This window comes from Pan paniscus, chromosome 20 (genome assembly GCF_029289425.2).
Source record: "Pan paniscus chromosome 20, NHGRI_mPanPan1-v2.0_pri, whole genome shotgun sequence".
NCBI lineage: Eukaryota > Metazoa > Chordata > Mammalia > Primates > Hominidae > Pan > Pan paniscus.
This window is the reverse complement of record NC_073269.2, coordinates 24956584-24980969: the sequence shown is the minus strand read 5'-3', so window position 1 is coordinate 24980969 and position 24386 is coordinate 24956584. Positions and strand designations below refer to the sequence as shown.

Genomic DNA, 24386 nt, shown 5'->3' with positions numbered 1-24386 from the left:
TAAGTGTTATAAATAATTTGTTTGTTTGAAGAGGGCTTTTATTGTTGTACTCAAGAGTGTTATTTATGGAGACAAAATTGCCTGTGCTTCAATAGGCAGATTCTGGAAAGAATTTGAAACATAAGCTATAAAATTTTACATTAATAAATTCAATACAAAGCAGAAAGTATAGATTTGCTTTCAACATTTTGAAGGTGTTTTCTGTTATTCACCAAATTAAAATAAGTTGTTTTGTTTCAATAATTGTGCTTTTCTTCTGAAAATATGTACCAACGCAAACTCACAAATACACTTACTCACTTTATATTTTTCTTACACCTAAGGTTTACCTTCAGAGTAATATGTGGATATTTCACTCTATGAAAATTAAAACTAAAACTCGTGTTTGCAGGCAGAGAGACCACAAGTTTATAGAAAACTATGTAACAAATATTTATTAATAATTTTTCAGGACTCAGAAATGTTGCCTAGGCTGGAATGCAGTGGTGCAATCTCGGATCACTGTAAACTCCACCTCCCTGGTTCAAGCTATTCTCCTGCTTCAGCCTCCACGCAGGTGCTCCTATGCCTGGCTAATTTTTATATTTTTAGTAGAGACAGGGTTTTCCCATGTTGGCCAGGCTGGTCTTGAAATCTTGACCTCAGGCAATCCAGCTGCCTCGGCCTCCCAAATGGTTGGGATTACAGGCATGAGCCACTTCATCTGGCCATATTCTTTTTATATTTCTGTATAATTTTTATTACGACCATAAAAATAACCCTGTAGTCAATTAAAATTTAATTGTACATTTTCAAATAACTAAAAGTGTATAATTACACTGTTTGTAATACAAAGGATAAATGCTGGACGTGATGGATACCTTATTTACCCTAATGTAATTACTACATATTGTAGTCCTGAATCACAGTATGCCATATAAAGCATAAACGTAAACACATACTATATACCCACAAATACTAAGAATAAATTTCTGTAAGAATAAAAATTTAACCTATGGGAAAAATATTCTTCAACTCAATTAATTTAAAGCCACTGGCAAAGTGATTACTAATGATGTTATTCCACTATATACCAAATAGTATACTGCTACCATCTTTTACCTATACCCTTGAGTAAGGTGGGATAGGTTAAAGTTAGTGGCATAATATGGCTTCATTAAATGCAAAATAGTCTTAATATGGTAAAAAATAAAATAAAACTAGGCCAATCTCAGCACTTTGGGAAGCCGGGGCAGGTGGATCACTTGAGCTCAAGACGTCGAGACTAGCCCGACTGATATGGTGAAACAATTAGCCGGGCATGGTGGCACACACCTGTAGTCCTTGCTAATTGGGAGACTGAGGCAGGAGAATCGCTTGAACTTGGGAGGTGAAGGTTGCAATGATCACACCGAGATTGCGCTGCTGCACTCCAGCCTGGGCGAGAAAGTGGACTCCATCTCAAAAAAAAAATAAATGGATACAACAAGATTAACTTCATACACATTCTAACAATTTTTTAATGTAGTGTATTTTATTACATAAAAGTAAAATTAGTAAAATAATACAGTAATTTAATATACCTTTAACTGTAATTCATAATTTCACTATAATGTAGAAAAGTATTACTCTGAACACTACCTTATACATTACTTAATATAGGTCAAATACGAACAGCCTCTCCACTTATATTTTCATCATCCATCTTACATTTTAATATCCTTTCTCTTTAATAGAAAAGGTTATAAGGAATGCCCAATAAAGAATCTGTAATATCTCTGATGCAGCATCAATTGATCACACGCTTTCACATGTGAATAGAAATAAAGTAACAGCATAAATCTGAAAGCTCTATTACCTTATTCACTTTTCAAAAATTTTTTCTCAAGAAAGCAAGTATACTTTCAATGTAATTACAATGCTTCAAAAAACCTTTTAAAGCTATATATAATTTATCTAACAATTTTTGTTGTGGATTCTTTTTTATACTCAACACTGATTTAGTGTAATGTCTGAAGTATCAGTGCCTTATTCTACTGTAAATTATCTGATATTTACATGGAATTCATTTTGAATTAAATATTTTTTATATTTACTGTTTCTGCAAACATATATTTTAGTATCAACTCTCTGGTGTTTCCTAAGCTGTAGTTTTTGAAAAAAAATTTGTTTCCAAATTCACTACATTTGCAGGATTCTTCTCTAACATAAATTCCCTGTTGTTGAACAAAGCTGGAGCAACTGCTTCAGGGTTTTCCTCTAGTACAAAATGTGTGCAATGAAATCTGTGATGCAAGTAAAGGTACTACAACCTCCTTTATATGTGTAATGGTTGTCTTCAGAATACTCTTCTTCACTTTAAAGGCTTCTATTTTCTGAAAGATTTCTTGAGCATAATTGCACTTTAAATGCTTTCATTAACTGTGAACCACCTTCTGTTGGGTAAGATGTGAGTAGGCATTAATGGGTTTTCCATATTTTTTATAATTGTACAATTTTTCTCAAGGATACTAGCTTTCCTGTGAAATAAGGTGTATGCACTGATTAAAAAGTTTTCCCACATTCTTCACACTTGTAGGAGTTTTGCCAGTATGAATTATCTTACCTACAATCAAGTCTTGCAATCATATAAAGGATTTGTCGAATTTTCTATTATTTCTAGGGTTTCACACTAGTATAATCATCTTTATGTACAGAAAAGTTGGAGGTGGTGGTAAAAGCACTGTCACATCTTTCAAGTTTATAAAGTTCCTCTTCAGCATGAATTATCACCATGTCTCTTAAGAACTGAGAACTTGTGGCTGGGCATGGATGCTCATGACTGTAATCCCAGCATTTTAGGAGGCCAAGGTGTGTGAATCACAGTTGGAGACCAGCCTGTTAAATATGGCAAAACCCTGTCTCTACCAAAAATACAAAAATTAGTTGGGCATGGTGGTGGAGGCTGAAGCAGGTGAATGGCTTGAACCAAGAGGAAGAGGTTGCAGTGAGCAGAGATTGTGCCATTGCACTCCAGCCTGGGTGAGAAGCATGAAACTCCTTCTTAAAAAGAAAAGAAAAGAACTGAGAATTTATTATAGGCTTTGCTGCATTTTTCACACTTGTAGAGTTTCTGTCCAGTATGAATTATGTGTAATAAGGGTTGAGAATTTCCTTAAAATGATTTGTCACATTCTTTATTTTTGTAGGAGTTATGTTTCATATAAATTCTCATATTTAGTAAGAGTTGAGGGGTGGTCAAAGGCTTTCCAACAGTCATTACATTTATAGGGTTTCTCTCCAGTATGAATTATCTTATGTTTATTAAGGGTTGAGGAATATTTCAAAGATTTGCCATGTTCTTCACTATGTAGGCTTTCTGTCCAATATGAATCCTCTTATGTGTATTAAGGTCTGAGGACAAGTTAAAAGCTTTGCCACATTCTTCACATTTGTAGGGTTTCTCTCCAGTATGACTTATCTTATGACTAGTAAGCTGTGAGGAGCGCTTAAAGGCTTTGCCACATTCTTCACATTTGTAGGGTTTTGCTCCAGTATGAATTATCTTATGTTTACTAAGGACTGAGGAGCGCTTGAAGGCTTTGCCACATTCTTCACATTTGTAGGGATTCTCTCCACTATGAATTATCTTATGTGTGCTAAGGGCTGAGGAGTACTTGAAGGCTTTGTCACATTCTTGACATTTGTAGAGTTTCTCTTCAGTATGACTTATCTTATGTGTAGTAAGATTTGAGGAGCGCTTGAAGGCTTTGCCACATTCTTCACATTTGTAGGGTTTCTCTCCACTATGAATTATCTTATGTGTGCTAAGGGCTGAAGAGCGTTTGAAGACTTTGTCACATTCTTGACATTTGTAGGGTTTCTCTTCAGTATGACTTATCTTATGTATAGTAAGTGTTGAGGAGCGCTTGAAGGCTTTGCCACATTCTTCACATTTGTAGGGTTTCTTTTCACTATGACTTACCTTATGTTTATAAAGGAGTGAGGATGAAATAAATGCTTTGCCACATTTATCACACTTGTAGGGTTTCTCTCCAGTATGAATTCTCTTATGTGTACGAAGGACTAAGGAGCGCCTGAAGGCTTTGCCACATTCTTCACATTTGTAGGGTTTCTCTCCAGTATGGATTCTCTTATGTGTACTAAGGATTGAGGAGAGCTTGAAGGCTTTGCCACATTCTTCACATTTGTAAGGTTTCTCTTCAGTATGACTTATCTTATGTACATAAAGGATCGAGGATGAAATAAATGCTCTGCCACATTTATCACACTTGTAGGGTTTCTCTCCAGTATGAATTCTCTTATGTGCAGTAAGGGTAGAGGAATACTTTAATTCTTTGCCACAATCTTCACATTTGTACCGTTTCTCTCCAGTATGAATTCTCTTATGTGCAGTAAGGGTAGAGGAATACTTTAATTCTTTGCCACAATCTTCACATTTGTACCGTCTCTCTCCAGTATGAATTCTCTTATGTGTAGCAAGGGTTGAGGACTGGTTGAAAGCTTTGCCACATTCTATACATTTGAAAGGTTTTTTTCCAGTATCTCTTATCTTATGTCTGTTTGAATTTGAAAATATATGAGAGACTTTCACATATGTATCACACTGAAATACTTTGCTCTGGGTAGTTGTCAAACATTGGTTAGGTCCATTATAACCTCTTCTGTGTGCTTTACCCTCATCCACACTTTCACAACCTTTTTTTAACTCTAAATTGCCATATTCATGTTTTTCATATCTTCTCACTATCACTTTTTGGAAGGAATCTTTTAGGCTCTGCTCTGGACAAAGGTCTTGGGCAAAATGAAAACACATAACTGAAAGAAACAATAAGAACACATTACTTCAATTGCTAGATTCTGATAAATACAGGTTACATTTACAAACAAAATTAACCTCATCTTGGGCAAAATGAAAACACATAACTGAAAGAAACAATAAGAACACATTACTTCAATTGCTAGATTCTGATAAATACAGGTTACATTTACAAACAAAATTAACCAGGCATGGTGGTGGGCAAATCCCAGCTACTTGGGAAGCTGAGGCACAGAATTGCTTGAGCCTTGGAGGCGGAGATTGCGGTGAGCCAAGATCACACCACTGCACTCCACCCTGGGCAGCAGAGCGAGACGAAGGAAGGAGGGAGGGAGGGAGGGAGGGAGGGAGGGAGGGAGGGAGGGAGGGAAGGAAGGAAGGAAGGAAGGAAGGAAGGAAGGAAGGAAGGAAGGAAGGAGAAAAGAAAAGAAAAGAAACAAAGAAAAAGAAATTTCCACCCAGGCTCATGCCTTTAATCCCAGCACTTTGGGAGACCAAGGCAGGTGGATCACCTGAAGTCAGGAGGTTGAGACCAGCCTGACCAACATCATGAAACCCTGTCTGTACTAAAAATACAAAATATTAGCCAGGCATGGTAACAGGTACCTGTAATCCTAGCTACTTGGGAGGCTTAGGCAGGAGAATTGCTTGAACTGTGGAGGTAGAGAATGTAGTGAGCCAAGATCATGCCAGTGCACTTCAGCATAGGGAACAGAATGACATTCTATCTCACATACACACACACACACACACACACAAATGTAAGTTGCCAACTCTTTTTTTTTTTTTTAAAAAGAAAGAAAAACATTGGCACATACATCTTTATTTCTGGCTTCTATGTGCTTCTTAGACACTGGTTAATGTCTCGCATGACATAAAACGCTTAAAGAAGTGGTGATATACATTGGAATGACAGTTTGAGTCTGCTGAGTCTAAAGATAAATGTTAGAGAAGCAGAGAAACTGCAGTACCCCAAACAGGGAATGGCTGCAGCAAGTGATTACTGATTATTAAAAAAAAATTAATAAGCCAATTTAACTAAACAATAAACACAAAATTTAGACAAGACACATCCTAAGAACATGTTTGAGAAATTCCCAGAATCTCTAGCCAAGACTATTGATTTCAGACTATGCCAGGACAAAGCTATATTATAAAAAGATTGTAACAGGTAGCTTTTTGTCAATGTCCAAATCTCAATCAAAGATTGCAATGTACACAAAATACTAGAGAAACATGGCCCGATGAAAAACATTTCAAAAGCAACTATAAAAAGCATATAAAGTAATTTTTAAAATTCCAAATAAATTGAACAGGCCAAGGTTGGTGGTCATTCCTGTAATTTCAACACAGAGACGTTAAGGTGGGAAAATCACATGAGGTCAGGAGTATGAGACCAGCCTAGAGAACATGGTGAAACCCTGTATCTACTAAAAACTCAAAAATTAACTGGGCATGGTGGCATAAGCCTGTAATCCAAGCTGCTTGGGAGGCTGACACACAAGAATTGCTTGAACCTGGGAGGGGATGGTTGCAGTGAGTGGAGATTGTACCACTGCACTGCAGCCTGGGCAACAGAGCAAGACTGTCTCAAAAATAAAATAAAATATGCTGGGCACAGTGGTTCACGCCTGTAATGCCAGCAATTTAGGAGCCTGAGGTGTGTGAATCATTTGAGGTCAGGAGTTCAAGGTCAGCATAGCCAACATGGTGAAACCCTGTCTGTACTAAAAATACAAAAACTTAGCCAGTCATAGTGGAAAGCACCTGTACCCAGCTACTCAGGAGACTGAAGCAGGAGAATCGCTTGAACCTAGGAGGCAGAGGTTGCAGTCAGCCGAGATTGCACCACTCCTTCCAGCCTGACAGAAGATGACTCCATCTCAGATAAAATAAATACAGAAATAAATAAAACATAATAATATACAGTAAGTGAAATGGAAACACAGACAACTACTGAAGATCAGGAAAATGAGGATAACAGCAAGAAATATTAAAATAGCAAAAAATAAAAATTTTGCATATAAAAATTACAAAAAGTAACTGAAAAATTTATCAAAAGAAAAAATGATGTAAACATGAAAAAGCTGAACAAACAAACTAGGATACACAAAGATATTTATAACAAACACATATATAAGTAAAATTTCAAAATTCACATGTAAGAGCATTTTCGGAGCAGCAGATGTAATGATGAAGAATTTTTGTATATAACTTAAGTTATTTTTTTACCACATTCAAATATACTGTTGGATCTTTTAGAGTTTTTATAGAATCCCCCATGGTACCACTAAGAAACAAAAGAAAATTTTTAAAAACCTGAAAGCATATTAATACCAAAAAAAAAAAGACAGAAAGGAAAATGAGAGACAAAGATACAAGAATCAAATAAAACAAAAAATAAAATAACATTAGTAAGCTTTTCTCTTTCAGAAAACTATTTAAAATTTTATATGTATAATTATCTTTCCAATCAAGAGACATTCAATAAAAAAGTTTATTAAAAATTTTGTGAAATCAAGACTGAACTTGCCTTTCTACAAGAGTCAGTTGAGATCTAATAACAAAAAAAGACTGAAAGTGGCAAGATGGAAGTAGAAATGTCATGTAAATATTAACCAAATGAGAGCAGAAGAGGTCACAATAGTATTACACAAGCTACATCTTAAGTCAAAAACTGTCATATTTTATAAAATGTAATTTAAGTCAAAACTTCAAAAAGATGTTAAACAATATGTAGATTCATTCGCTGGGGACCTATGACAAATTTGTTTATCCATGTGTGTATTTGTGTGCATGTGTGTCTCAAATTAGGGTTTCAAATATATAAAGCAAATCGTAAGAAAACGGAATAAACACATAGAGAGAAATATAATTATAATAGGCTATTTCAGTAACCCATTTTCTGTTATAATAATAAAACAAGACAGAATATTAGTAAGGGAACAGAGGACTAGAAGACAGTAAAAAACAATTATTTCTAATGAAGGCACAGAGAACACTCCTCAACAACATCAGGATACACAGCCTTCTCAATAGCTCATACAACTTTCTTCTTTATGGACCACCTGTTAGGCCAAAAACAAAGTCTTAACACATTTTTTAAAGCTGAAAATTAATAGATTACTTTCTATGACAAAAATGGAATTAGAGTATAAAATAATAATACAAATAATTAATAAATGTACAAATATATAGAAATGATACAACACATATTCTAACAATTATTAAGATAAATATTGATGACATTATGCAAAATGAGCCAGCCACAAACAGACAGATATTGTATAAGATATATAAAGCAGTTATGCTCTTTGAAACAGAAAACAATGTGGTGTTTGAAGAGTGCCACGAAATGGGAAGAATTGGTAGTTGTTTAATGTGTATAGAGATTTAGCTTTGCAAGATAAAAACATTCTAGTGATATGTTGCGTAACAATGTCAATATAATTAACATGAACAAACTGAATATTTAGAAATACATACTTCTCATTCTGTCTCCCAGGCTAAACTGCAGTGGCACAATATCGGTTCACTGCAACCTCCACTTCCCGGGTTTAACCAATTCCCCTGTCTCAGCCTCCTCAGTAGCTGGCATTACAGGTGCATGCCAACACACTTGGCTAATTTTTTGTATTATAGTAGAGACCATGTTTCCCCATGGTGGCCAGGATGGTCTCGATCTTCTGACCTTGTGATCTGCCCGCCTCAGCCTCTGAAAGTGATGGGATTACAGGCGTAAGCCACCCCGCCCGGCCTAGAAATATTTTATTATAAATTTTATTATTTTTTGACACATAACATATAAGTAAAAATAAACAATAATACCTAAAAAAGATAGAGTTAGTATTGTTTTGAAATTATCTTCAAATCCAAAAGTGTTTCTGACACACAAAAATAAGATAGATTCACAAGGAAACTGATGTTGAAATTAGGAGTGTTTTTGAGACCAGGTCTCACTCTGTCCCTCAGGCTGGAGTGCAGTGGCGCGATCTCCGCTCACTGCAAGCGCCGCCTCCTGGGTTCACTCCATTCTCCTGCCTCAGCCTCCCGAGTAGCTGGGACTATAAGTGCCCGCCAACACGCCCGGCGAATTTTTTGTATTTTTAGTACAGACGGGTTTCACCGTGTTAGCCAGGATGGTCTCAATTTCCTGACCTCATGATCCGCCCGTCTTGGCCTCCCAAAGTGCTGGGATTACAGTCGTGAGCCACCGCACACAGCAAGATTAGGAGAGTTTTTATGACTACTCACCTAGACAGGATTAAAAACACTGTTACAAGCTGCGTGTGGTGGCTTACGCCTGTATCCCACCACTTTGGGAGGCCAAGGTGGGCAGATCACCTGAGGTCAGGAGTTCAAGACCAGCCTGACCAACATAGTGAAACGCTGTCTCTACTAAAAGTATGAAATTAGGCGGGCGTTGTAGTGCACGAATGTAATCCCAGCTATTTGGAAGGCTGAGGCAGGAGAAGGGCTTGAACCCAGGAGGCAGAGGTTGTATAGTGAGCTGAGATCCTGCCATTGTACTCCAGCCTGGGTAACATGAGTGAAACTCCCTCTCAAAGGAGAAAAAAAAAGAAAAATAATAAAAAACCGTTACAACAAACCTACACAACAAACACACAAGTGACACAAAACTACAGGGATAATATTTATACAGGAAAAGAAACAGAAATAATTATATTGGTAATAGACATATGGCTTATTCATATTTAATTTTGCTCCACACTGTCTTAAGTGGTACAGAGTTAAATATTGTCATATACAATTATAAACTAAAAAATCAAACCACAATTAATTGGTGTGATGTGACATACCGAAAAATATATAACACAAAAATATTAAATTGCAAAAAAAGCAGTAAAACACAGAACACAAAACTTACTGGATACCATCAAGTGATCAATGTATTCATAAAAGAAATCTTAGAATATAGGGAAAAAGAAATACAGAAGTACTTGAAGATTAAAAAAAACAAAAAAGTTGAGAACTTCCCAAATTTTGATGTAACAAAAAAACATTTCTAACCAGCAATACTCGATTTTAAATTATTTTACTTCAAAAAGAAGATAAAGACTTTCCGAAATAAAAGTTAAGAGGGTTCATCAGCATTTGCGCAGTCCTACAAGATGTACTACAAGAGGTTGTGCGTGCTGGCTCATGCCTGTAATCCCAACACTTTGGGAGGCCGAGGTGGGTGGATTGCCTGAGATCAAGAGTCTGAGACCAGCCTAAACAACATGATGAAACCCCGTCTCTACTAAAAATGCAAAAATTACCCAGGTGTGGTGGCACACACCTGTAGTCCCAGCTACTCAGGATGCTGAGGCAAGAGAATTGCTTGAACCCAGGAGGCAGAGGCTGCAGTCTGCCAAAATCATGCCATGCCACTCCAGCCTGGGTGCCAAAGAAAGACTCCATCTCAAAAAAATAATAATAATAAAAAGGCCAGGTGCAATGGTGCCCACTGCCCTTCACTGCTCTTCATCCTGGGCAATAGAGTAAGACTCAGTCTCAAAAAAAAAAAAAAAAAAATCAAAATTATTATACATGAAACCTTTAAAGTTCTTTTTTATAGAATATAAAAAACAATATGTGAATCTGAATAAATCGACTGGGCACATCGGCTCATGCCTGTAATCCCAGCACTTTGGGAGGATGAGGCGGGTGAATCACAAGGTCAGAAGCTTGCGACCAGCCTGGCCAACATTGTGAAACACTCTCTCTACTAAAAATACACAAATTAGGCGGGCATGGTGGTGCATGCCTGTAATCCCAGCTACACAGGAGGCTGAGGAAGGAGAATCACTTGAACCTGGGAGGCAGATGTTGCAGTGAGCTGAGATCATGCCATTGTACTCCAGCCTGGGCAATAGAGTGAGACTCCATCTCAAAAAAAAAAACATCTGCATAAATCTGTTAATAAATACAGCATATAAAATAATTTTAATGTCAATTATAAGCTGAAAATATAGAGGCATAGTTTTTGTATTCAATTGAAGTTCTTATAAGATTAAAATATATTGTTTTAACTTTAAGATGTATGTAATCTCCACATTTCAAGATGATTACAAAGATAAAATTTATAGAAAGTATACAAAAGAAAATAAAAAATAAAGCATACCAGTACAAAATTAAATGAAAATTAAGAAAATAAAATAGGAAATGAGAAACATAACTATTAGAAACACATAACACAATAATTATATAACTGGTAATTTTTCTTTAAGCAATCATTTTAAATATAAATTAAACTACTTAATAAAATAAAATGTAATCTTGGTACTGTGGAAGGCTAAGATAGGTTGATCACTTGATCCCAGGAGTTCAAGGCCAGCCTGGGCAACATGGGAAAACTCTGTCTCTACAAAAAATACAGAAAAGCTAGCAGGGTTTGATGACACATACTTGTAACCCAGCTACTTGAAAGGCTGAAATGAGATCATCACCTGAGTTTGGGAGGTTTGGGTAGCACTGAGCTTTGCAAGTTAGCCTGGTTGACAGAGTGAGACCCTATCTCAAAAATAAAGGAGGCCAGGCACAGTGGCTCATGCCTGTAATCCCAGCACTTTGGGAGACTGAGGCAGGGAGATCTCAGTATTTAAATAAAATACTGAGAAATAAAATAACTAACAAATCCTTTCAAAAAAATATAGGAAAAAGACATCACATTGGTCATGGCACCATTTTCTTAGATAAGAAATTAAATGCATGAGCAATAAATGAAATAACAGAAAAGTTTAACTACACTAGACATCAAAATTTCTGCATATTAAAAAACAATTCAAGAGTAACAACGTCCTTTAGAAAATGGGTGAAAACATTTGCAAATTACATGTGAAAGAAGTTAATATTCAAAATATATAAACAACCCTTAAAACTAAACAATAAAGGTGAATAACTTAATTTAGAAATAAACAAGTTTTCATTAGAAAAGTACACAAAGAGAGAAGGACTGTGTGGTAGATAGAGCTCCCTCTCCCCTCTCCCCTCCCCCCTCCCCCCTCTCCCCTCTCCCCTCTCCCCTCTCCCCTCTCCCCTCTTTTCATGGTCTCCCTCTGATGCCGAGCCGAAGCTGGACGGTACTGCTGCCATCTCAGCTCACTGCAACCTCCCTGCCTGATTCTCCTGCCTCAGCCTGCCGAGTGCCTGCGATTGCAGGCGTGCGCCGCCACGCCTGACTGGTTTTCGTATTTTTTTGGTGGAGACGGGGTTTCGATGTGTCGGCTGGGCCCCATCCGGGAGGGAGGTGGGGGGGTCAGCCCCCCGCCAGGCCAGCCGCCCCGTCCGGGAGGGAGGTGGGGGGATCAGCCCCCCGCCTGGCCAGCCACCCCGTCCGGGAGGGAGGTGGGGGGATCAGCCCCCTGCCCGGCCAGCCGCCCTGTCCAGGAGGTGGGGGGGCGCCTCTGCCCGGGCGCCCCTACTGGGAAGTGAGGAGCCCCTCTGCAAAAACATGCCCTAGTGTCTGCCCTACGGAGCAAAGTCCTGAAGGATATTCAGTCTGTCCAAATATAAAATGAGAATTACAACAACCCAAGCCCCTGTAACAAGCCAACTAAAGGTGGACCCTAGTGCAGACCCAGTAGCCTTGTGACCAAGCTACAACCCCTCTTCACTACAAATTCAGAGGGTGTCTCATCACACTAAGGGCCCAACAAAAGAAGATCTTTACCTTCTAAAACCAATTTATGAAAACCTGGGCCGGGCGCAGTGGCTCACGCCTGTAATCCTAGCACTTTGGGAGGCTGAGGCAGGTGGATCACGAGGTCAGGAGATCGAGACCATCCCGGCTAACACGGTGAAACCCCGTGTCTACTAAACATACAAAAAATTAGCTGGGCGTGGTGGTGGGTGCCTGTAGTCCCAGCTACTCAGGAGGCTGAGGCAGGAGAATGGCGTGAACCTGGGAGGCAGAGCTTGCAGTGAGTGAAATCGCACCACTGCACTCCAGCCTGGGTGACAGAGCAAGACTCCGTCTCAAAAAAAAAAAAAAAGAAAACCTGAAGAGGTATTTGCTTCATCAAATTCAGACAGCAATGCAAAACTATATTGTGCTCATTGTCAATGCTTCTATTTTAATGTAGCACTGGAAATATGTGGCAGAAGAATTAGTGAAATAAATAAAAAATCCATTGAAATTGAAGAAAAGTAAAAAGTTGCTGTTTCTAGATCATACAATCTTATATTTAAAAACCATAAACAGAGTAAAAACCTGTCTCAAATAATAAATACACTCAGTAAATTAGCAAAACATAAAATTAACATACAAGTATATGTACAGTTTTATATACTTAAACTCTTATAAAATAAAAAGAAAAAATCTTATTTACTATAGCATTGAATAAATTTCTGAGAAAAAAAATTAACCATGGAGGTAAAAACTCTTTACCAAAAAAAAAAAAAAAAAAAAAAAAATCAATGAAAAAATTAGAGAAGTTCCAAATAAATTTTAAAATATTTTATGTCTATAGATTGAAAGAATAAATATTATTCAAGTGCCATATTATCCAAAGTGATCTATAGATTCAATAAACTTCCTAGCAAAATTGCAGTGGTATCTTTTTCACAGAAATGGAAAATACAATTCTAAAATTTACATGAAACTAAAATAAACTTTGAATAGCCAAAGCAATCTTGACAAAAAGAACAGAGCAGAAGTATATCATACTTATACTTTCAAATGATATTTTAAGACTATATAGTAATAAAAACAGAATGGACCATGCAGAAAAATGAACAAAGAAATGAAACTGATACTACTGCCCTCACACATTTCAGGCCTGATGCAAAAAGACTCTAAAAACAGTTTAGTTTCTGAAAGTCATGCAGATATTTCTGTGTCCCCAAGATGATGTAAAAGCAGCCAGATTGTGCAGTCTCTTATATGCCATGAAGAGGACTCTGGCTCTCACTGTGAAGTTGAAGGAAGTTCACCGAAAGAAAAGTAGAATCCTTAGAAAATTTAAAAGCATAAGACAGAAGATGTCCCTTTGTGAAAGCAAAATTAAAAACAAAACAAAAAACAGAATCCCAGGAACTATTCTCTTTGGAACACAGCTTCCTAAATCACATTTTAAGGACCGGCTTTCTCTTTGACCTTGGGACCTCTTATCTGTGCTGTCTGTTGTATTCATTTTCACTCACACCTACCTGGGGGTTTGGCAATCATCTCATGTCTCTTCACAGTGAAAGGTTTTTTTCCTTGCTCCAGACAGGTGATCAGGTCTGGCTTAGTGACAACAATACCTGTTTTATTAAAAATAAATAACATGAATCTTCCTCATATTCTCCAATTACAAGCTAGTACTGTGCTCAGCAGAGAAGATGTGATAAAATAGTCTAGTAAATTCCAAAATAGAGTTATAAAAAAAAATTTCAAAAGATTTAGAAAATACTTTCAAATCGTAGGTTTCTTTTGTGTGTGTGTGGTTTTTTGTTTTGTTTTGTTTGTTTTTTGTTTTTTGAGACAGAGTTTCTCTCGTTACCGAGGCTGGTGTGCAATGGTGCAATCTCAGCTCAGTGAAATATCTGCCTTTCGGGTTCAACAAATTCTCCTGCCTCAGCCTTCAGAGTAGCTGGGATTACAGGCATGTGCCACCATACCAAGCTAATTTCATGTTTTTAGTAGAGACAGAGTTTCTTTATGTTGGTTAGGCTAGTCTCAAACTGCTGACCTCAGGCGACCTGCCCACCTCAGCCTCCCAAAGTGCTGGGATTACAGGTGTGAGCCACTGCGCCTGGTCCTAATTTGTAGGTTTTTAAATTTTATTACCTGGTGCTACTGAATCAAAAGTTGGTGGTGGCAATTAGATTTTCAGGTGGAGATAACAATATTTTATGCCACTAAATTTCTGGAATTACCACTAATTTAGAGTGAAGAGTATAGCTCAACTCAGGAAAGTGGAAAGTTTAAATTAAGATGAAACATCTTGAAGAAATTCACTTCTAAAAGAAATTCTGAAGATTTTCAGGAAAAGGGGGATCTAAAACTCTCTTATGCAAAGAATAAATTACTAAAAATCATTTCACAAAAAAACATAAAAACAACCTTTAGGGTATATTATGAATTATGTATTCCATTATCCTCACCAAGGAAGACCAGGTTTCTGTAGTTCTCTAACATCACATCCCTATATAAATTCCACTGTGCAGTGTCCAGGCAATGCCACTCCTCCAGAGAGAATTCTATGGCCACATCTCTAAATTGCAATGGTCCCTGAAAAACACACATATACACACATATTTTTACCAAGTGGTCATGGGCAAAGTTTGTAATTTGAGTTAAGGTGAAATTGGAGAGTAAAGAGAATTGGTTCTGACTTACAGGACTCACTAAATTATCCAATAAAACAATTTTCAACACAAAAATATTTTCTAATATATTGCCTAACTGAGAAAAAAGAGCAGAATAGGATCCACAACATCAGTTCATATATGATATTTTTCTAGATAATAAATTATAAAATTAAGGGCATGAACATGTACATTTTTGAGTGCTATATTTAGCTCATACGGAATGAGTTGTGAATATTTTTCAGACAGAAAAGACACGGTGACTTAGAAGGCACCTCTCAAATTTTATTATGTACAATAAGCTGAAGACCTTGTTATGCAGGTTCTTTTTTTTTTTTTTTCCAGAAGATCTGAAATAAAGTCTGATTTTTTGAATTTCTAACAAGCTCACGAATAATGTCAATGTTTTTGGCCCAAGAAGGATATTTTGTCAAACATCCACTAAGTGGAAGAACCTTTGTTTTTCCCAGTTTTTCTGGCCTGTAAACAAAGAGCCTTCATTTTCCAAAGAAAAATATGTAGAAAAAATAAGAAAAAAGGACAGCTGCCCGATTAAATGTGCTGGTTTATACATATCAGCTGCACAAAGATACTTAAAATAATTAACTCTATAGTGAAAGAAATCTGTTACAGAGCTATTTCACCAAGTGAATCATTCACCATTAAGTGCACTAGGACAAATTTTATGATGTGCTAATGCACACAGAAGAATACAGCATCACTGTTGAAATATTCCTGTTGGGAAAAAAGTTGAGGGTTGGGAAGAAAGCTGAGGCAGGGCTTGCATGACTGACTTAATGTCCTCTGGAATGTGTCTAGACTTGCTGGTTCCTTGCTTCTAGCCCTCCTAGGCTCCTATTCCCATTATCTCAAGTAGCAGAACAGGTTCCTTATAAATGCTAAACCTTCACAGCTGTAGATCATGTGCCTGTCCTTTCGACCTCCACATTCTCACCATCTGTTTCTCTGTTGGATTACCAATAAACAGCGTGGGCTCCCAGAGCTCTGGGCCTTCACAGCCTGGAGGATCGCAATGGCCCCCTGGTGTCCCACCTTTCTCTCTCAAACTGTCTTTTTCTCAAAGGACTCAAAGGATTGAGTCCATCAGACTTTGTCACCCCCACGACCTGGTGTTTGGTCTGGCCACCCCAACATATTCCTCCCAAAAAAAGTAAGTAAAATATGAATTTAACCATAAAGGAACATGTTTTATACAAACTTCAAAGTACAGGTAACTCCTATGTTCTGTAATTTTTAGTAGGAATTTTAAGTAGGCGTCATTTAGCACCCTAGAGAGCAGGTATCTCCTAATATTTTTTTCAGAACTTTCTGGGTAATAAATCCCATTCCATTTAAATAAGCATTTTCTTAATCCTGTTCTGCATAGAGCTAATGGAACACAGATGGAGCCTCAACATGACATATTCTCCATCTTTACTAAGGACCACAGTTTTCCCCAGTAGAAATCTTGAGTATCCATATCTTTTCATGTTCAACAGCTACAAAGGAAACATTTTTAAGATTGCATGTTGGAAACAATTGCTCAGAGTCTCAGGGAAAATGAGCACTCAAAAAGAGAACATCTCAGCAAGGCAAATATACTTCTACAGAAGGGTGTGTCTCACAGATGGAGCAATGGCAAGAGCACACTTGGGCAAGGGAGGGGAAGGGGGCCTTATCGCTAACACCACTAGTCCCTATTGCTGTGTCTTTCTGCTATTGGCTAGGGTTGGACCACAGTCTAAGCTAATTCTGATTGGCTATTTTAAAGAGAGCAATGATAAGAGCCAGAGTGGTGGGATGAATAGTCAGCAGGAAGGATGGGTATAAGTCAGGTGAGTAGGAGTGACTCAGGACAGAGCAGGTGACTAGGGATGACTAACGACCCTAAATACGTGAGTTAGAAGGGATTGTTTACTGAAACTAGGAGCAAGGAGACATTAAGATCAAGGAAGTTGAACTTTAAAATAGAGAACAAAGAACAGGAAAGATGAACATACTGACATTTTGGTTCTTTGAAGAGAACCTCAGTACTCATTGTACTTAACAATTTCCCCTCTTCAATTTTAAAGGAAGTTAACAAGCTGAAACCTTTGAGGACAAATTTACTGTATCCCACATTGTGGATCATAAATTCTTGCTGAGAATTCTGCATGGCATATAAGAAGCTCATGGCATATAAGAGGCTCAGGGATATAGGAAAGAAATATTTTTCAGAGACCCTTGACTATCATAAGAATTTTAAGAAGTAGTTCAACCAAACTCATTAGGGAGGATAAACACAAGTACAGATGTAAAGTTTTCTGAGTGCTAAATGCATGGCAGTCCAGGAGAAGAGTGGACACAGCTCTGCATCTGAGACATGTTTACCTGAAGAAAAGCCATTGTTTTTTCTTTCTCCTCCTTCTCTGGAATTCCTTGTCAAATGACATTCTCTGGAGAAATTACGCCGGCATCTGGAGAATATGCCTTTAAAGGTGTCAGTGCCACATGTCTACCTCCTAGCATGACAACAAATGGCAGAAAAACAAAGACAGAAAAAGTCCACCCATTTATGTCCTTTAAAATAGAAGAGATTCAAAAACAATTAGAGATTCAAAAACAATGAGCTGCTCCATGAAGATAAAAATAAAAGTTTCTCCTTTCCCATCCTCAAGTGCCCTTTTCTAGCACAGACACCAGCAATTTAGTTAAGGGGTGGGTCTTTGTTCTTAGAGCTCCCAAGATGGTGGCAGGCCACTCCCAAGATGGTGGCAGCTGCTCACAAAATGGCTGCAAGCCCTTTGTTCTCTGACCTGGGGTTCTTGGCCTCAAGGATTCCAAGGAATTGAACCTTGGGCCATGCGGTGAGTCTTATAGCTCTATTAGAAGCCGTGGGTCACGGAAGAGAACCGTGGAACCCAGCGACTAGTGTTCAGCGCAGTTAGGATGAACCCGAGCACTTAGCCATGCAGGAACAATGGCGAGCCTTTAGCCTAATCAGGAGTGGCAAAGGAGTGCAGGGGACACCCTGCTGGATCCGGAGGGGGAGGGGTGGAAGTATTCAGCGGGCCTGGGATGGCAGCAAACAGCAGTGGCCGACGGGCAAGTGAAAGCTCAGCTGGAGCCGTAACAAACAGACCAGAAGAGTGTACAGTTGCAAGATTTAATAGAGTGAAAACAGAACTCCCATACAATGGGAGGGGATCCAAAGGGGGTTGTGCACTCCCGACTCAAATGCCTGGGGTTTATATCCCAATCATTGTCCCTCCCCCTCTGCTCTCAGGTGATACGTGATTTGATTATTTCTTTACCTCTTGTTTTTAGTCTAATTGGTATTTTAGTGAGCTCTCTTTACTACCTGATTTGTCAGATGTGAGCTGAGTTACAAGTCCCATGTTTAAAGGCAGGTGCAGTCACCTTCCCCAGCTAGGCTTAGGAATTCTTAGTAGGCATAGGAAATCCAGCTAGTCCTGTCTCTCAGTCATCCCCCTCTCAAGAGGAAAACCCAAATGCTGTTGGGGAGGTTGGCCAATGACTGCTCTTAACTGCTTCCTGCTGAATTGGGGTGTAGTACGGGTCATGCAGTTGAGATTTCCTGGGGAGGGGTGCCTTCAATGTCATCAACATTGGAGCATGGGCTAGCAGGCCAGTCCAGGGGTCCATGGTAGATCTTAGTCATGGACTGCATCTGAGGCTCCAGTTGAAGAACATTTTTAGTTTTACAGCTTTGATTCTGGAAGAGACAAACTTAACAAGGAGGTTAATGATACAGGGATTGAAATGTATGGCCTGCAGTGCAGTGGATTTTTTTTTGGCACACTTTACAGGCCCTGACTATCTGCTTGATAGTTTTGAAAAGGCTTGGTCCAGTAAATAATGATTTGGCTATCTGATGGGTGCTATCAATGCCTAAGTGAAAGGTTTGGTGATGGGTTTTAAGTAATTTCCATTGGTTAGCTGCAGGCAAAAGTATTTTTCCTTCTTTGGTGGCTAGCCATCCTGAGGGGAGGAAACTATGTCCTCCTGAGGTTCCCCATTCTATCTCTTCTGCTGAGTACTGGGGCTTGGTTTCCTGGAGGGGATTACCCCATACTAGGGGTCTTTCTATAAGCATTTCTAATAGAGGGTCCCGCCTTGCAGCTCTTTTGGCTTCAGTATCCGCTTGGCGGTTCACTTCTATTTCCTTTTCATTTCCTTTCTGATGACCCCAGCAGTATAAGACTGCCACCTCTTTAGGTTTCTGTACAGCCAATAATACTCTCCTAATGGCTTCCTGATGTTTGATAGGTGTTCCCTTGGAAGTTAGGAATTCCCCTTCTCTCTATATTGCTGCATGGGCATGGAGGACTAGGTAAGCATACTTAGAGTCTGTATATATATTTACCCTTTTTCCTTCTTCTAATTCTAGTGTACAATGGCCCCTGCTTTTGCTAGGACGTCTCTCCCTAACAAAGGATTTGGGCTTTCAGGCATAATTAGAAAAGCATGTGAAGACAGCAAAGTTCTCCAGTCACTATTTAGTGGCTGGGAGAAGTATCTAGTGACTGCCTGTCGTAGGACGCCTCAGATAGTGACAGATCTGGAGGACAGTTGTCCAAGACAAAAGAGTAAGGCTAAGAAGGCCACACCAGTGTCCAGCAGGTTTCCTAACAGGGGATTTAAATCTTCATTACCATACAAAAGTCTGACCTGACCTAGGAGGAACTCCCTTCAGGACAGGATGATAGACCGTTCCTCCCATGTGATTGAGGGAAAAAACCACAATGGGTATTCAGTAATTGATAGGGAGACTCTTCTGGAAGCAGAGTTAGGAGAATTGCCTCATAATTGGTCTGCTCAAACGTGTGCAGTGGCAGGCATCTGTAATCCCAGCTACTCAGGATGCTGAAGGAAGAGAATCGCTTGAACCCTGTTGGCAGAGGTTTCAGTGAGCTGAAATCATGCCACTGAATTCCAGTCTGGGTGACACAGTGAGACACCATCTCAAAAAAAAAAAAAGCATAATAACATTTCTTCTGTTCATAAATAGCCCTTCAGGTGTAGACATCAGAAGTCACAACGACATAAAGAAAGTGGCCTAAATAAAGCCCAAGATTTTGGACACGTGTATTTGTTGGAACAACCATATGATGCATAATTCAATTATTTATCCAGTTGCTAGTCTAGACTAAAAGTTTCTGAATTGTTGGAACCATGACTGCTTCATGTATTTTTTTAATGGCCATATGAAATGGAAGCAACTAGCTTATCTATTTGGGTCTCCAGATCTCCGTGTTTATCATCCAAGTACCAGGAAACTGGAGAAACTCTCATCTGGGTACCAAAGACACCTCTTGTATGACAGGAGGAACAAACACAGGATGACTCGTTTCTCTTACACTGAGACAGAAGAAAAAACCATTCTTGTCAGCCTGACACAATTCTGCTCTGACATCCTCCAATGCCTCAAAGACATCTAGGTGATTGTGACCGAATTCTCAGTGACCCTGGGCTGATGGCCCAATGATAAGCCAGGCTGGAGGAACTGAGGCTGATTCTGAATAGAAAATGGAACTGCCTTGGTGGAGCTCCAGAACCTGGATCTCCTGTCCTGATTTGCTAGCTCTTGGATAAGAGAAAGAACAAAAATACTCTACTCCAGTATCACATTTTACAGGTAAATATAGTTGTGGTCATGGCTCTGGATATTTTGTGGCCTTGATCTCTCACTCCTAAGATGCTTATTTACACTTACAGATTCTGCCATCAGATGCTAGTTCCTCCTGGAGCCTCTCACATCACTGTAGCAGGTCAATGAACAAGATGTGAAAATCTCAAAATGCCACACTCCCAAATGGGGGTTGTAAGCTGTCTTTGCTGACATCTCACAATACAGAAAATGCCTTTTGTTAGTTTTCTGTACATTCTTTATCCAAACTCCCACCCTTTTTTGTAAATTCCTGGCAGAGGACAGACCTTATCTGCAGATTCTAGGTAGGATCCACCTGGCTTTGCATCCTTTGGTGAAGAGATCCCCTAATAGAGGCTGTTCTAGCACATTCTAAATGATAAGTCTACATGAAAAAAACAAAAAGCTGACACAACATGAATATAAGTAGACAGCTTATTTGGGTCAAGTTTATGGATTATAACCTGGGAGCAAATATTCAAGTTGCCTGAAATCTACACTTTGATTAGCAGCAGTTACAAGAAGATTTGTAAAGACAATAAGAGAAACACAGAGTGGGCTAACACAAAGTTGTTTATCAGAAATTTATATTTGTTTACAGAAATAACATTGATTATTGATTAGATATATATTGTTATGGTTTAGGGTATGGGATATAGTGTCCAATGTGGCATTAGTTTAATTTATAGCTACTTGTGGCAATTGTGAACAGTTTCAACAGATACATACATTTGAATACATAGTTCAAAGGGAGAAAAAGTACTTGCACTTTTCAGATAAAGTTTTTTATTTCCCAAATCTCAAGACCTGGATTCAAAATATGGAGCTGCAGATTTAGGGCAAGAATGGATGGAGTGGCAGCATGTTTATAGCACATTTGTGAGCATTTTAGCAGAGTAGAAAGAAGAAAGTGGAGAATCTCTTATCTACATGTCTACTCAATGCACACGTTACTCTAATTGGGTTTGTGGGCCCCATGGTCTCTGAATCCGTTTCAGGTCTGAAAATACAAGAGTCACTGAAAGAGGTAAAATAACTGATTGCTGCCCTGTGAAATTTATAGAAATCTGATCTAGCCTCTCTAGAAATGACTGTAGATGACTATAGATAATAAATAGGCTGAGACACAATTCTGCCTGCATCTTTAGGAGACAGCGTGCACTTTGCTGCACAAGTGTCAGTCGACTGGAAGCCTGAGAGGAAAAGTACCCTCTAGAGTAAATTCTCATTGGCACCTTATGTGTTTATATCATGTCTGGTAATTCTAGACAGTATTTGGAAACAATAATTAAAAGAAAAAATGTCTCCAGCCCCAGAGAAATGCCACAATAATAGTACAGAAAGAAAAGTGTTTTATTACACAATTAAGTGTGACATGCATCATAGTCAATCTGCTTAAGTGACTGCAAAGATAGAAAGATGGTCACCATAATTAGTCCACAAGTAGAAGAATTTCCAGCACCACGTCATATATAGTTCATCCTAAATTCACCTGGAGACTGAAGAGGCCATGTGTGTATGCTAATTGCTCATATTCAATGACAAATAAACATTTCCCATCTTCATAACCGGAGGTGGTTTAGCTGCTTGAAGCCAAGTGCCTGCTGAAGGTAGGGTTTCACTCTGCTACAAAAAAGGTTAAATAGGGTTCTATCATTTTGGCTACTTAGAGCAGTGGCTCTGTACACTCTGGCAGTGGGCTACAGCACTCCTGCTTGCTTTCTCCTGGTTGCTAGTGTCAGGCCTCTGAGCCCAAGCCAAGCCATCGCATCCCCTGTGACCTGCAGGTATATGCCCAGATGGTCTAAAGTAACTGAAGAATCACAAAAGAAGTGAATATGCCCTGCCCCCACCTTAACTGATGACATTCCACCACAAGAGTGTAAATGGCCGGTCCTTGCCTTAACTGATGACATTACCTTGTGAAAGTCCTTTTCCTGGCTCATCCTGGCTCAAAAAGCACCCCCACTGAGCACCTTGCGACCCCCACTCCTGCCCACCAGAGAACAAACCCCCTTTGACTGTAATTTTCCTTTACCTATCCAAATCCTATAAAATGGCCCCACCCTTATCTCCCTTCGCTGACTCTCTTTTCGGAATCAGCCCACCTGCACTCGGGTGATTAAAAGCTTTATTGCTCACACAAAGCCTGTTTGGTGGTCTCTTCACACGGACGTGCATGAAATTTGGTGCCATGATTCAGATCGGGGGACCTCCCTTGGGAGATCCATCCCCTGTCCTCTGTTCTTTGCTCGTGAGAAAGATCCACCTACGACCTCAGGTCCTCAGACCGACCAGCCCAAGAAACATCTCACCAATTTCAAATCCGGTAAGCGGCCTCTTTTTACTCTCTTCTCCAACCTCCCTCACTATCCCTCAACCTCTTTCTCCTTCCAATCTTGGTGCCACACTTCAATCTCTCCCTTCTCTTAATTTCAATTCCTTTTATTTCCTGGTAGAGACAAAGGAGACACATTTTATCCATGGACCCAAAACTCCGGCGCCGGTCACGGACTGGGAAGGCAGCCTTCCCTTGGTGTTTAATCATTGCAGGGACGCCTCTCTGATTATACACTCACATTTCAAGGGTGTCAGACCACACAGGGACACCTGCCTTGGTCCTTCACCCTTAGCGGCAAGTCCCACTTTTCTGGGGAAGGGACAAGTACCCCTCAACCCCTTCTCTCCTTGTCTCTACCCCTTCTCTGCTTTTCCGGGGACAGGGCAAGTACCCCAACCCCTTCTCTCCTTGTCTCTACCCCTTCTCTGCTTTTCTGGGAGAGGGGCAAGTACCCCTCAACCCCTTCTCCTTCACCCTTAGTGGCAAGTCCCACTTTTCTAGGGGGCAAGAACCCCCAATCCCTTATTTCTGTGCCCCAATCTCTTATCTCTTATCTCTGTGCCCCAATCCCTTATTTCTGCACCCCAACCTCTTATCTCTGTGCCCCAATCCCTTATTTCTGCAGCCCAACCTCTTATCTCTGCGCCCCAATCCCTTATTTCCATGCCCTGACCCCCCTTCCTGCTTTTCTGGAGGGTAAGAACCCCCGAACCCCTTCCCTCCGTGTCTCTATGCTCTCTTTTCTCTGGGTTTGCCTCCTTTACTATGGGCAACCTTCCACCCTCCATTCCTCCTTCTCCTTTAGCCTGTGTCCTCAAGAACTTAAAACCTCTTCAACTCACACCTGACCTAAAACCTAAATGCCTTATTTTCTTCTGCAACACCGCTTGGCCCCAATACAACTCGACAATGGCTCTAAATGGCCAGAAAACGGCACTTTCGATTTCTTCATCCTACAAGACCTAAATAATTTTTGTCGAAAAATGGGCAAATGGTCTGAGGTGCTTTACGTCCAGGCATTTTTCACACTTCCTTCCCTCCCTAGCCTCTGTTCCCAATGCGATTCCTCCCAGATCCTCCTTCTTTCCCTCCCGCCTGTCCCCTCAGTCCCACCCCCAAGCATCGCTGAGTCTTTCCAGTCTTCCTTTTCTACAGACCCATCTGACCTTTCCCCTCCTCCCCAGGCTGCTCATTGCCAGGCCGAGCTAAGTCCCAATTCTTCCTCAGCCTCCGCTCCTCCACCCTATAATCCTTCTATCACCTCCCCTCCTCACACCCGGTCCGGCTTACAGTTTAGTTCC

The 24386-nt window shown here is 39.6% G+C and overlaps 1 protein-coding gene across 1 annotated transcript in view; it reads right to left on the bottom strand.

The window, feature by feature from the left end:
- Positions 1 to 2624: 2624 nt before the first annotated feature.
- LOC100983421 (zinc finger protein 90) overlaps positions 2625 to 24386 on the bottom strand; it is a 38740-nt gene continuing 16978 nt past the window's right edge. The window contains 5 exon segments of the mRNA XM_063600056.1: positions 2625 to 3328; positions 3331 to 4797; positions 13952 to 14047; positions 14891 to 15017; positions 17465 to 17563. Of these exon segments, the coding sequence (XP_063456126.1) occupies positions 3171 to 3328; positions 3331 to 4797; positions 13952 to 14047; positions 14891 to 15017; positions 17465 to 17479 (1863 nt within the window). The 5' untranslated portion in view covers positions 17480 to 17563 and the 3' untranslated portion in view covers positions 2625 to 3170.